At 35.2% G+C, this 15,302-nt stretch overlaps 1 protein-coding gene across 1 annotated transcript in view; it reads left to right on the forward strand.

Moving 5' to 3' along the window:
* Positions 1–8,036, forward strand: part of ME2 (malic enzyme 2) — an 83,332-nt gene extending 75,296 nt beyond the window's left edge. The window contains exon 16 of the mRNA XM_036760720.1: positions 6,058–8,036. Coding sequence (XP_036616615.1) covers positions 6,058–6,225 — 168 coding nt within the window. The 3' untranslated portion in view covers positions 6,226–8,036. The remainder of the gene's footprint in view (positions 1–6,057) is intronic.
* Positions 8,037–15,302: the final 7,266 nt, after the last annotated feature.

Here is a 15,302-nt window from a genome sequence, read left to right on the forward strand (position 1 = left end):
CAATAATCCTATGACTCTGTGACTGTTGTACTAACTTCCTAAATGGTCTCGCTACTCTATTGCGTTCCTTTTCTTATATATCTTTCACACCAGTGCCAAAATAAGTTACAGGTGTAACTCCCTTGCTCAAAAATCGTCATTGGCTCCTCTTCACCTCTAAAATGAAATAGAAATACCCTAGCCTGACATTTAACGCCTTCCATAAGCTGGCTTTGACTTTTTTCTATTTGATTCTATGCTTTTCCCACTCTGTATTCCAGCCAGACTAGACCAATAGCTATTCCCTGATCTCATCCTTCTCGTTCTAACATGATTTCAAGCAGGCTGGAATTTCCTTCTACATCTCTGCCTGTTATCTCAAGACCCATTTCACGTATAGTGATTTCTTTCTCATATTACTTATAGCACCTTCTCTAGGCCCCTTCTTTGTCCTTATTACCTAGCTCACATCATGCATATTTTTATGCATTTTTTCTTCCACCTTTTAGACTTTAGACTCTGGTGACAGGGACTATTTTGTTCTTCATCTTTCTATCCTCAGAACCTAGTCTTGCACACTGTAGCTCCTTAACATTTTGTTTATATAATAGCATGTTTATTAATTTATTAATATAATAGCGTGAGTGTTATAATGCCTCCATGAGGAAACAATTTTCTCATAATTTTTCTGTTATAAGTCTAAATTAAGTAGTTAATATCAATAATGAGAAAAAACTTTGGGGTAGGAGGAGGTGGTATAAAACATTGCCAGGTACTGAGTCTGTTTCCTCAAGTTTAATTCTGTAATGTCTTATAATATTATTTTGCATTTCTCAAGTGAGCCAGTAGTTCCAAAATGAAGTTTCAGTTACTTTGGTGAAATAAGTAAATGATCACACGTCAAAGATCACAGAATCAGTCATTTAAACACATCTTTGTCTACATATTAGCTTATCCTCTCTAAATAAAAGATAAATTTGTGAAACCTTTAGGCAATTCTAGAAGATGAAATTTTCTCTTTATAAAAGTATTTGTTTTATAGAATTTGCATCATTAGCACATACAGAAACAGCATGTTTTTATTCTTTTCAACATCAGGCACTTTATTCATTAGTACCTGACAGAGTAAGACTTGCAAACTTAACCAAAATAAATCAGGTTTGCAAAGTGTTTAGAAAAGAGCACTCTGAAAAAAAGTCATGAAATTGTTTCATAGTTTGCTGGAGTTTTTCACCAGTATTATGAAATATCTAGTGATGTGTTTCTGTTTAAGTTCCAAAACCACCTATTAGGAAAAAAACCCAAAACATAGTCATTTTCAACTTCTCCCTAAAATTTTTTTTTGCCTTTTCTGTTTGAATTGGGGCAAATAAGAGCATTTTCTGATATACTCATCAGAAGAAGTTTAGAAGCCGTGCTGTAGAATGACATCTGGACTGTACTTGTTCTGCTTCTATATTTACTCTTTGTGCTTCAGCCTTCCACTGCACCACCATATTGCCCTAGTGGTTGGTGCCCCTTCAGCACAGTATTGTCTGAATATAGTGATGCTCATAGAAGCACAGTATTGTCTGTTAGTCCAGGTAATTTTAGGCAAGGAGGTCATCAAGGACTCCTAATTTAATCAAGGAAACAAAGGCCAAACTCTTCAAGGGCACTTGGTTCAATAAGTACTAAAAGCCCATCTTGATTGCCAATACACAACCCTGGAGTCAAGAGGAGCTGAGTTCAAATCCATCCTCAGACACTTGACACACTTACTAGCTATGCGACCTTGAGCAAATCACTTAACCCCAATTGCCCTGCCTTCCCCCTGGAAAAAAAATACATTAAGAAATGCTGATGACTTTTGCGCGTTTATCTTATATCGTGCAACTTTTCTAAAGTTGTTAATTATTTCAGGTAGTTTTTTAGTTGGTTCTCTAGGGTTCTTTAAATGTATCATCTACAAAGAGTGATAATTTTGTTTCCTCATTGCCTATTCTAGTTCCTTCAATTTATTTTTCTTTTCTTACTGCTATAGCTAACATTTCTAATACTATATTGAATAATAGTGGTGATAATGGGCATCCTTGCTTCACCCCTGATTTTATTGGGAAAGCTTCTAACTTATCCCTGTTACAGGTAATGCTTGCTGATAGTTTTAGATAGATACTGCTTATCATTTTAAGGAATACTTCCTTTATTCCTATGTTCTCTAGTGTTTTTAATAGGAATGGGTGCTGTATTTTGTCAAAAGCTTTTTTAGCATCTATTGAAATAATCTTGCAATTTCTGTTGGTTTTGATATTGATATGGTCAAGTATGTTGATACTTTTCCTAATAGTGAACCTATGCTGCATTCCTGGTTTAAATCCTACCCAGTCATAGTGACTACCTTGCTACTATTTTGTTCAAAATTTTTGCATCGATATTCATTAGGGAAATTGGTCTATAATTTTTTTTCTCTGTATTAGCTTTTTCTGGTTTAGGTACCGGCACCATATTTGTGTCATAAAAGGAGCTTGGTAGGATTCTGGCTGTTTTTCCAAACAGTTTATATAGCATTGGAATTAATTGTTCTTTAAACGTTTGGTGGAATTCATTTGTGACCCCAGGGGATTCTTTCTTAGAGAGTTCATTAATGGCTTGCTCAATCTCCTTTTCTAAGATGGGGTTATTTAAGCATTCTGTTTCCTGATCTGTTAGTCCAGGTAATTTGTATTTTCATAAATATTCATCGATTTTGCTCAAATTGTCAAATTTATTGGCATATAATGAGCAAAATATTTCCTAGTGATTTCTTTAATTTCTTCTTCATTGGTGGTGATTTCATTCACCCTTTTCATTTTTGATAGTGGATATTTGGTTTTCTTTTTTTTTAATCAACTTATTCAATGGCTTATCTGTCTTATTGGGTTGTGTGTGTGTGTGTGTTTGTTTTTATAAAACTAGCTCCTAGTTTTATTTGTTAGCTCAATAGTTTTTTATTTTACTTTCTATCTTATTAATCTCACCTTTGATTTTCAGGATTTCCAATTTGGTACTCAATTGGGGATTTTTAATTTGTTCTTTTTCTTGTTTTTTCAGTTGGATGCCCATTTCATTGATTTACCCTTTCTCTATTTTGTTGATATAAGAATTTAGAGAAATGAATTTTTGTCTAAGTACTGCTTTGGCTGCATCCCATAAATTTTGGGATGTTGTCTCATTTTTGTCATTCTCTTTAATAAAATTATTGATTGTTTTTGTGATTTGTTCTTTGACCCACTTATTCTTTAGGATTAGATTATTTAGTTTCCAATTAATTTTTAATCTTTCTACTGCCCTTTGTAGAATGTAATTTTTATTGCATTATGCTCTGAAAAGAATATATTTAATATTTCTGCCTTTCTACATTTGATTTTAAGGTTTTTGTGCCCTAACACATGGTCAATTTTTGCTTAAGTGCCATGTGCTACTGAAAAAAAGGTATATTCTTTTCTGGTCCCATTCAGTTTTCTCCAAAGGTCTGTCATATCTAACTTTTCTAATATCCTATTCACCTCCTTAGTTTCTTTCTTGTTTATTTTTTGCTTGAATTTCTCAAGTTCTGAAAGGGGATAGTTAAGGTCCCCCACTAGTATAGTTTTACTCTCTATTTCTTCCTGTAACTTGCTTAACTTCTCCTTTAAGAATTTGAATGCTATATGAAGAAACGCTCCAAATCACTATTGATTAGAGAAATGCAAATCAAAACAACTCTTAGGTACCACATCTCTCCTGTCGGATTGGCTAACATGACAAAACAGGAAAATGATAAATGCTTGAGAGGATATGGGAAAATTAGAACGTTAATACATTGTTAGTGGAGTTATGAACAGATCCAGCCATTTTGGAGAGCAATTTGGAACTATGCCCAAAGGGCTATAAAAACATGCATACCCTTTGACCCAGCAATACCACTCCTAGGGCTATATCCCAAAGAGATCACAAAAGTGGGAAAGGGATGTGTATGTACAAAAATATTTAAATAATATTTAAATCAAGGGGATGCCCATCAATTGGGGAATGGCTGAACAAGTTGTGGTATATGAATGTAATGGAATGCTATTGTGCTATAAGAAATGGGTAAGATATGGACTTCATAATAACCTGGAAAGACCTACATGATATGATGCTGAGCAAGAGGAGCAGAACCAGGAGAACATTGTACACAACCACAGACATAATGATTCTATGATGACTAACTTTGATAGACTTGGCTCTCCTCAGCAATACAAGGTCAAACTATTTGCTCTCTCTCTTTTTTTTTCTCTCCTTTTTTGGTTTTGTTTCTTCTCTCTCATGATTCATTGCATTGGTCATAATTCTACTTTGCAGTTTGACTATTGTGTAAATAAGTTTAATGCGAAGGTTTATGTAGAATCTTTATCAGACTGCATGCCATCTTGGGGGGGAAGGGGGAGGGAAGGGAAGAATGTTTGAAATTCAAGAACATGTAGAACTAAGTGTTGTAAACTGAAAATAAAATATCTAATTTATAAATAAATAAAAATAATTTGGATGCTATACCACTTGGTGCATATATGTTTAGTACTGATATTACTTCATTGTATGTGGTACCTTTTAGCAAGATGAAGTTTTCTTCCTTGTCTCTTTTGGCTAGGTCTGGTTTTGCTTTTGCTTTGTCTGAGATCAGGATTGCTACCCCAGCTTATTTTACTTAAGCTGAAGCATAATAGATTCTGATCCAGTCCCATGCCTTTACTCTGTGTATCTCTCTTCTTCCAAGTGTGTTTCTCGTAAAAAACAATTGTAGGGTTCTGGTTTTTGAAACACTCTGCTATCTGCTTCCATTTTATGGGAGAGCTCATCCCATTCACACTCACAGTTATGATTACTAACTACGTATTTCCCTCCATCCTATTCTTCCTTCTGTTTGTTCTCTCTCATTTCACCCTTTCCCTCTTCGACAGTGTTTTGCTTCTGTCTACTGCCTCCCCTGGTCTGCCTGCTCTTCTGTCAGTCCCTACCCCCTTTATTTAATCTCTTCCCCTCCTACTACCTGTCTGGTAAGATAGATTTCTATATTCAACTGATTATGTATATTATTCCCTCTCTGAGAGTAAAGTTCAAGCAGTGCCTATCACCCACCCAGTCATCTTTCACTCCACTGTAATAGGTTTTTTGTGCCTCTTCATGTGAAAGAATTTACTCTATCCTACCTCTCCCTTTCTTCTGCACCCAGCATACTCCTCTTTCTCGTCCCATATGCATACCCTCTATCTATTTATATTTCTTCTTGCTGTACTGTTAGTAGTATACTTTTTAAGAATTACAAGTATCATCTTCTCATGTAGGGATGTAAACAGTTCAGCTCCATTGAATCCCATGTGTTTTCTTCCCTCTTTTTGCCTTTTTAGGCATCTCTTGGGTCTTGATATTGGAGACCAAATTTTTTTGTTCAATTCTGGTCTTCTCCTTATAAAAGCTTAAAATCCTTCTATTTCATTGAATGACCTTTCTTTCCTTTGAAGTATTATGCTTAATTTCACTGCACTACTTGGTTGTAGTCCTAGCTCCTTTACCTTACAGTCTATTTACTTTTTCCGTGTACTTTATCTTTGTACTGTTGGCACCTGACAGTTTCCTTCATGTCAGAAGTGCTTAATAAATGCTTGCCAACTGATTGGCACCTGTATGTCCAAACAGCCAGTTTTATTGCATTGGGTCTTCTACTTTTCCCAACTCCTTTATTGTTATGCAGGGGTAGTTCCTTAGGTGCTAGACAGGGGGCTTCTTTTTTCTTTGCTTATTTGTTTTTGTTTTTCTTGGACATTTACTTAGTGTTTCTTGAATACTAAGCTCTGGATAAGAGAAGTATTCGTCATATAATAAACATTATTACTCACATTTTGCATGCAGAAGTATAATAGCAATAATTTTAATTTTTTCCGTCTCTGGAAGGACACAAGTAACAATTGAAAAATAAAAGTAAATTCTACTTTGAACCAAAAAGAACTAAAACTTAACCAACTAATTTAGATAACTTGTTGTTACTACCTTTACTTTTTGTTAATACATGCAAATTGTATAGTAATATTATTTATCTTTCAGATTACAGAATATCTATATGCCAAGAAGATGGCTTTCCGTTACCCAGAACCAGAGAACAAGACCGAGTATGTTAGATCAAGAATATGGCGAAGTGACTATGATTGCTTGCTGCCAGATGTATATGAATGGCCTGAATTTGCATCACAACCTCCCAAAATATCTGAATAGAAACATACATACTTCCCTAAAGAACATTTGCTAAGCTGCAGGGACCTCCCAGGATCCTCTTTTTTTCCAGACCAAGTAGAGAAAATGTTTGAGATTTGCAGTTTTTTTCCCCCATATTTTGTTGTCTTACTACATTTTGCTTGATTTATTTCCCCAAGTATCTACAAATCTTATTTGTGATAGAATACATCACCTACCTTGTTCATGGATTTAAAAAAATAAGTTCAAATGACTGTAATGTTCTAATACAAACTTGGAACAGATACCGCACCATATATGTTTAAAATATATATATTTTTAATACGTATTTATTTGTATTCCCATTCACTGCTGACTGCCAAAGCAAAGTTACTTCTGCCATTATGATTAATAATCTTCTCCCAGCCAGTTCCTTCAGAATTATTTAAAATTCACTCCTGTGGATGTGAATAACAAATTTTGAATTCTAACTGGAAGCAAGAAATCCCTGTAATTAGAAAAATTTACACTTATCCAAAGTGTAGAAGAAAGCTTTTCCTGGTGTCCAAAATATTATTCCTTCATTCAGGTGTTTTTAACCATCTTTTTGTAAATCTCTGACAGACCAGGTTGTGAGATAGGAAAAGTTTACCATAATATTTATTTTCTCTATATGGCCTAAAATATTATATTGGTACAGTGAAAAGGGAGCTAGTATTAGTCTTAGAAAAACTAAGGAAATGGTCAGCCAGTCTATTGAAAAATACACCAAAATTGTAATGAGACCCTTTTCTTTTTTTAATTTTGGTTTGTAATTCTTAGCACCCTAGTTAATTGCTCAGTCTTAAAGTTATATTCAGAAGCAAGCATAATTTACAATACTTGCATTTTCTTGGATTTCAAGTGATTCCTTAGGAAAGGGGTGTAACATAGTAGAGGACTTAATATAATGCCCCATATATTCATAAATTATTCAACTAAATGTATTGTCCCCTTCATCATCATCACTTCGGGAATCTATGAACTTCCTCCAATTGCCCTGCCATTTCTCACAACATTTTTAGAACTCCTTGGAATTATCTGCAGAGTACTGGGTTTTTTTGTTTTGTTTTGTTTTGTTTTTTACTAAAATCTTCATCCTTTGAGACAGATTTGAGTTTTAGAAATAGCCAAAAATTGTTCAGAGGCAAGTCTGATAAATAAGATGGGTTATGAAGATGGGTAAGGTAATACCTTTTGCAGGCTAGGAATTCAAGTATGTCTATAAAATAGTGAGATTAATTTTCTTTCTTTTAAACTGCCTTTTGGAGGTAATTCCAAACAAAAGAGTTCCAGATTTGAAAAATAATAATTAATTGGAAGAATACATTTTGATCAATATGGAACTTTATAATCTCATTTCAAATGTGTAAATTATTTGATTTTCTCCAAAATATTCATTTGCTTTAACATTATAGAAAAATGTGTAATGGTTAATTTCTATCCTTTGTTTCATTTCTTCAGTAGAGAGAGTTGTTGAAAGATTGATTGATGGTATTCTGAGTATGATTAAGTGGTTATTGAAACTCAGAAAACCTTCAGTTGATCCCCCTTGTATAATAGGGCTATACAGGAGATTTGGTTTAGACAGGTATAAAGGGATGCCCTAATTATTCACCACTTAGAAATCTGTTTCCTGTGAAATAAGTAAATTAGATCCACATTTGTACATTTTTCATACTTGGAAGATAAAGCATTTAATTTTTTTTTTCTCATTGATCTTCATTTAAAATAAGTAGCCTTTAAAATGATCCTATCCATGAAATTGTAATAATTTGAGGTTCTAATATAGTATTAAACAATGGACATAATTACAGATTATCTTCCAGCTATTGTTTTTTGAAGCCAGGAGCCATGAATTAGAAAGCTAATTTTATGTTCTTGGTAAGTATGTCCAATACCGTATCTTCACTGTATAGCTAAGCATTTTAGAAATAAAATGAATATATTCAATGAATAGCCTCATACATATCTCAATTAAGGCAGTAAACTCTGTGTTTTCTTGTCTTGGGGGAAAATGGTTTACACATTTTGGTAATATGTTTTCAAGAAAATGTTAGGAAAATAAAACTTCGTAGTGTAATTTTTTTTAAAAAAACTTAAATCTTAAATAACATAGCATCTTTAAAGCTACTAGACACCAGTGTGTCTTACGATGACAGAAAATTAAGGAGAATTTTTTTTTCTTAACAATAGAAGTTTATTAATGTCATGTGATTATAATTCCAAATTCTTGTTCTGATTTTCATTAGTGTTGTGTGTGCTGTTCAAGAATTGGCACTTTCTAAATTGACTACAACAATAGCTGCACACTGGCTGAAAATATTAACACAGAGAAACAGATTGGGAACAAACTGGAAATAAACTAAAACATTTTAGTTTTCTATGAGGTTATGTCTGGGGAAAATGTACTTAATTTGATAAGGAACTGAGAAATAGTTGCACCTTATAGGAGAAAGAAGAAACTAGAATCATTGTTGGTTTGTCAGAAATGGTTTCATAGTACAGTAAAATAATGTTATAATCTGGCATCAGGTGTAGTGTAGGCCAAATGGAGCACTTACATAAGAATAAGGGAAGGATCGCTTCACTGATCCTCCTTTCCCCAGGTGAAGAGAAGGTTAATTTACAGTATAATGGGAAAAGTATGTGAGTTTGAGGTTTGGTTAAAATGCTTAAAGTATAAAGTGTGGTATGAATTTTAAATTCTGTACTGTGAATGGTTTTCTGCAATTTAAATATTTTTTAAAATACCAACTCAAATGATGTTTTTACATAGAATGACTTTTCATCTATTTTTGCTATGCTTAGTGTTTACAATCTATAATTTCACTTAAATTTAAGGTGTTAATCTGAGAATAAATGTAATTCATATGAATTCTGAAGAATTGCTTCAGAAGGTTACCTGAAAATACATCTAACTCGGGGCAGCTAGGTGGTACAGTGAAGAGAGCACCTGCCCTGGAGTCAGGAGGATCTGAGTTCAAATCCAACCTCAGACACTTGACACGCTTACTAGCTGTGTGATCTTGGGCAAGTCACTTAACCCCAATTGCCCTGCCTTCCCCCCTCCAAAAAAAAAAAAAAAAAGAAAATACATCTAACTGTAATGCATTTCATTTGTATTGGTTTAGAAAAATAGACTCATTAAATATGACAACCGTCTTTTACTCCACAAAGAAGAGAAAGCTGAGAGAGTACTGATTTTTCAATATATTGTTATTGTCTTCTGACAATTTGCATTACCCTATGACACTAAATTCGAAGACCTTAAGAAATTAGTCCTGTTTCTCTGAACTCAGATTGGCTATGCTTCAGGATTAATGTGTAATGGTTGTTATGTGTTATCTACAGCTTGGAGTCAGTAACAGCAGTTTTAAACTAAAAGTGGTTAACACTTACCACAAAACTTCCAAGAGGGATATGGAGAAATTCTTTTCTTACACAGCATTCAGATATTATCCATATTCTGTCCCTTTTAGCCCTCTGAGCTTTTATTTGCCCCTGGGAGGACACTGTTGAATTCACTAACAATAATGCAGTCATTTTTTTAGGAGCACAGTTATAAGAGCTTTAATTAAAGTTCCCAATCCTGAAATTTCACTTTTAAAAGAGATGTATGCAAAGGACTGCAATTGGCAGCACTTATATTTTGTATCTGAAACTACACATGTTCAGATACTGATACATTAATAAGTTAAAAAGTTACAATGAGACATCTATTTCCAGTCATGAAATAGTACTTGGTTCTCTGATCTTTTGACATTCATCAAAATTATTTTCTGTTAGTATTGAAATCAGCACTCTGCAGATAAACTAAATAGATAAGTCTAACATTTAAATGTATAGATTAAGATAATTTCCAGTCCTTTAATCTGGCTGAGATTTTCAGTATTTTAATTTAACCAGCAATTTTGCCAAGCCAACAAAGAAATTAGGTTAAATGCAAGGTTGTATCCTGTAACAGTGAGCATGGAATAGGCCCACACTGTTTTCTAATTGATTAAGTACGAGTGGACCCAAGAAAGGCCAGTAGTCTTTTTGAAATAATGATTTGCTTTCACTGAAAATTCCATGCAAAATGGATTTGGTAATCCTAAATCTTTTTGCTTTCTTATACAGGTTGAGTGGGATAAAAATGAAAATGTTAAAAGTTCAGTTGCAGAAATTGTACATTAAATAAAATGTCTTTTAAAAGCTTTGTATCTTTCTGTAACAGCTTCCTACTGGCAAGCTGTGTTTTTGTATTCCTCCACTCTTGTCTATTCCATATAAAAAAAGTTGGACACTTTTTAGTTACTCTTACATTTTCTGGTGTTTAGCAAAATTTTTTAAGCTTTATGTTTGAGGGGGAAATGTGGCCGATAAACTAAGAATTTCCTTGACTTTCAGTATTGCCCTTGATGTTCTTAGTTTAATGATTTTTCTTTATGCTTTTCCAGTTTAAGAAATACTTAACAAATCATTGGTCGTAACATATTCCAGTTATCGTAAATCAGTAATACCTGAGACATGTAAAGGTGATGGAGCAAGAATAAACTCTCACCAAGCCCTTTCATTTGCATCTTGAATATAGATGTCTTTTATTTTGGAAAAATGTCATTTTAAATGAAACATTCATCTCTTAAAGTCCTATCTCCTTTTTATGTTTACCTCTCAACTCTTGTTCAGTTGCATCTGACTCTTCGTGACTCCTTTTGGGGTTTTCTTGACAAAGTACTAGAGTGTTTTGCCATTTTCTTCTCCAGCTCATTTTATAAACAGGGTTAAGTGACCTGCCCAAGGTCATGCAGCTAGTAAGTGTCTGAGGCCAGCACTGAACTTAGGTCTTCCTGATTCCAGGCCCAGCACTCTGCTGCACCACCTAGGTGCCCTCAACTCAGTAGGATTTTTAAGTCCCATTTTATGCCAACAAACACTTTTTGTAGAAAGTATTGGACAATACCTACTGCATGCACATGTATAAGTACAACTTTACACATTTGTAACTATTGTTACAGGATGGAAAGAAAATTAAAAATGAATGGGACAATTACAGAATTAAAGTTTCCCTGGAAGTATTTTCAAATTAAATATTTGACAAACAAGTTTCATTCTAAATATTTTACTCCACCTTTCTCAAAATGACCTATGTAGAATTAAGAACTGAAACAATTTTAAAGCCAATTATGATACTGTTTTGCAAACCATTTAATCACATTACATGCATTGATTATTGACTAGGCAAAAATCATTGCCTAGTATTTTCTCCCATCGATATTTAAGAAGAGAGAATGATTCCTTTTTATGTTGATTACTTGTGGGAATATAAGTTTAAAGGAGAAAATATTTATATGCAACATTGATTATATGAAGGCATAGTGATAAGTTAAAAGAAATTTATGTTGATATGTACATTTTTTCCTCCTTTATGATATTGTATTGAGATGTGTTCTGGTCTTATATTTTCTTAGTAAAAATTTTCCTATGCATAAATTATGCTTACGTATTTGTTCTGAAGTATACCATCATATATATTGGATACTTTTTTAAACAGCTCATCTTAAAACTTTAAAAAATAACTCCAGAATACCTAATTCAATGATACTTTCAATTCATAATGTGGAATGCTGACTGTGTTTTCTGTTGTTTTTTTTTCCACTTCCTTCTTTGTCAACGCCCTCTAAACATACTTATCTCCGTTGTACTTTCATCTTAAGCTATAGAAAATTGTAGTATTAGACCTTAAATTCATAAAAGGTTGTACATTTTATTATTAGGAAGGAGGAATAAAGTAAAAATCTTGTTACAAAGTACAAAATAATTACTATCTTGTATTTTTAAACTAATTCTCCCATGAAAGTTCTGTGGTATTATAAAAAAATAATAATAGTTAACATTTATAAAACCCTATGTGCCATGCACTGTGCTAAGCACTTTACAATTATTATCTCATTAGATCTTAACAACAATCCTGGGTGATAGTTGCTCTTATCTCCATTTTACAGTTGAGGAAACAAACAAACAAGTGACTTGCCTAGGGTCACACAGCTATTATGTGTCTAAGGCTGGATTTAAATTCAGGTTTTCCTGACTCCCGGCCCATCAGTCTTAAACACTGTGCTATTTAACTATCCTTTTAAAGTGAAGGTTTCATCTTTCATAGAAATCATGAACAGGGCCAACAAACTGAGAAGTTTTCTTGCCCATCCTGTGCGATGGTATATGCTTTTGCTGCTGTTACATTTGGCACCTGTGCATCTTTTCTATACAATTCTGCATTGGGAGGGGAATATTCCAAAGGGGAAGAAATTCCAGGTGTTCAACTAGTAAGTATTTATTATGTGCCTTCTATGTGTCAGGTACCATGATAAGCCCTGGAGATGTGAAGACGAAAATTAAACAATTCCTGACTTAAAAGAGCTTACATGCTATTGGAGTAGATATAAATACAAAATATATGCAAAATTTAAGATAATTTGTGGTGCAGAAGGACCATAACACCTGGGGGGATTAGGAAAGGCTTCGTGGAGAAGACAGCACTTGAGCCGAATTTTGAAGAGATGAAAGCGAAAAGAGGGAGTTAATTCCAGGCACGAGGGCCAGGAGATAAAGTGTCATGTGTGAGGAATAACAAGAAGGTCACTTTGGCTGGACTGTGGAGTGCAAGAAGGGAAATGATTTAGAATAAAGTTGGAAAGTTTGGTCGGGGTCAGATTGTAAAGAATCTTGAATGCCAAACACATTTGTGATGTATCCGAGAAGAAGTAGGAAGTCAGCGGTGTTTACTGATGAGGAGAACTAACAGGTTTGCCATTTAAGAAAACCCCTTCGGCAGCTGTATAGAGGTGAATTAAGAGGGGAGGTCAGCTGGGATACTGTTGGGGCATAGTAGATATGAAAAGTGATGAGAGTGTGTGTAAGGTGATAGGATCGTGGCCCATAAACAGCCCCACTGCACTTGCACATCGTTATATATACATAGAAAACAAACAGTTGAGCTTAACCTGTGGACACCACACTGCACCTGCTCTATGCTGCCAAATCTAATGTAAATTTAGGAACTTACTGTTGGCATGTTGCCTTCTTTGTGTGCGCTTCTCTAAATCAAGCAAGCAATGGTCAGTGAATGCAGAATGGGAATGGGAATGCAGTAGGGGGATGCTCAGATGCTCCTATGCCCTGTCTCGACCTGCTACCCTCAAGAATAAAGTGATCAGGTGCATGCTGTAGGGGCAGATGCCCACACCCCTTGTCTCATCAGTCACCATGAGAATAAAGTAATACGACCCCTTATCTGGGGCTTCACTATTTAAGTGTGTCCAAATCCAGTGAACCTGCAGTGGAGCTGACCTCCTGTGTTACAGAAAGCCTGAACTAGAATGGTGGCTATAGATGAAGGAAACAAGTGAAATGTAGAGCAACAGCAAGATCTGGCATTTGAATGGAATTACGGGGTGAGGGAAGCTGAGGATTGAAGATAACGTATAGGTTATAAATGTTGATGACTAATGGTGGTGGACTCAACAGAAATAGGAAAATTCAGAAGAGGGGTGGGTTTAGGGAAAGAGTTGTGTTTTAGCTGAAGTCACTGAGTGTAGAGATGAACAGCCTCAGGACAGAGCTTCATGGGACGCCCATAATACAGAGCATGAAATGTGCAGGAAACCAACAAAAGAGATTGAGAAGTAGCATTCGTTAAGAGAATACAAAGAGATACATGTTGGGAAAAAATCCATAGAAGAGAGACTCTTCAGGAGAGGGTAGTTGATGATGTCAAATGCTATGAGATCTATGAAAAACTAATTTAAATTTTGCAATTAAGAAGTTACTGCTAACTTTGTAGAGCAGTTTTAGTTGAGTGATGAGGAAGCCAGATTACAATGAGAATTTTGAGAACTGAGAGGAATTGGATGCAACGAGCATAAACAGCTTTTTCTAAGAGTTTGGCTATTCATGGCAGAACGGATGGTAGGGCATAGTGAGGAATTTTTTGAGGATGGGGAAATGGGCATATTTGTAGGCAACAAGAGAATCTGTGGATCAGGGAAAGACTGAAAATTAGAGTAGAGATGATAATAGGAACAATTTGCAAGGGAAAAAAAAAAACAAAGGAGATGTAGCTATCTCACATCCTATCTAGTCTACAAGAGCATCATGGGAGACTGTCAGATGCTTAGCTAAAATCCAGGTAAGCGATGTCTATAGAATTCTCCTGACCTACCAGTTTAGTAATCCTGTCAAAAAGAGTGAAGTTTCAATTTGACATAACCTGTTCTTTGTGATCACTGATTCTTTTTTCAGGTGTTCTCCAACTACCCCCTGAATGATATGTAATTGGGGGGAAAGGTAGTTGATTTCTCCCCCTCCTCCATCTCAGCTGCTGTAATTACAGAAAGCAGTAGATAATAAGGCATTAATATGTAAATTACATACTAAGATCTAGCCTTTATTACTTAAAAAGTCAAACCAAGAAACTTTCCTTATTGAATTGGAAGGGAAGCCGGCCATGAGCCAGAGTAATACCCCTGATGGCTTATAAAAAGCGAAGTCTACCAGCCCTGGGAACATTGAGGCAGGGAGCATCTCTGTGGAGTGTGAACCCCTTTATTACCAGCAGATAGAGAGGTAATTGTCTCTCCTCCCCTGCATTAGCCATGGCATCTAACAGCGAAGGGACTCACCCAGTAGAAGAGACTGCGTCCAGCCAGGTGCAGAGAGAGACGTATGGGGGCCAAGATTTGATGGATGAATTTGATGGTCAAGGAGCATGACGCCTGACAGCTCCCTGAAAGAGCTAACTGTGATTTCAAGGGAGAATTAGCTCTGGCATTTGGGAGCTGAGCAGACCCGGGGAGCACTGGGGAATGGTTTGACCAGGAAAAAACAAAATGAGAACAATATAAGGAGAGAAAAGACATGAGGGCCTTGCAATACCCTAGACATAAATTGCCTAGACCACATACATGCCTTACTACCACTGGTCTCTAAGTATGTGCCACTTCTTCCTTCTGGTGCTGGTGGTGGTGGTGGGTGTGTGGGTGTGTGGGTTTTGAGGAAGTATTCCAGGTTTTTAGGGGGAAATGTTTTATAACTATTAT

The sequence above is a fragment of the Trichosurus vulpecula genome, chromosome 1 (assembly GCF_011100635.1).
Source record: "Trichosurus vulpecula isolate mTriVul1 chromosome 1, mTriVul1.pri, whole genome shotgun sequence".
Lineage (NCBI taxonomy): Eukaryota > Metazoa > Chordata > Mammalia > Diprotodontia > Phalangeridae > Trichosurus > Trichosurus vulpecula.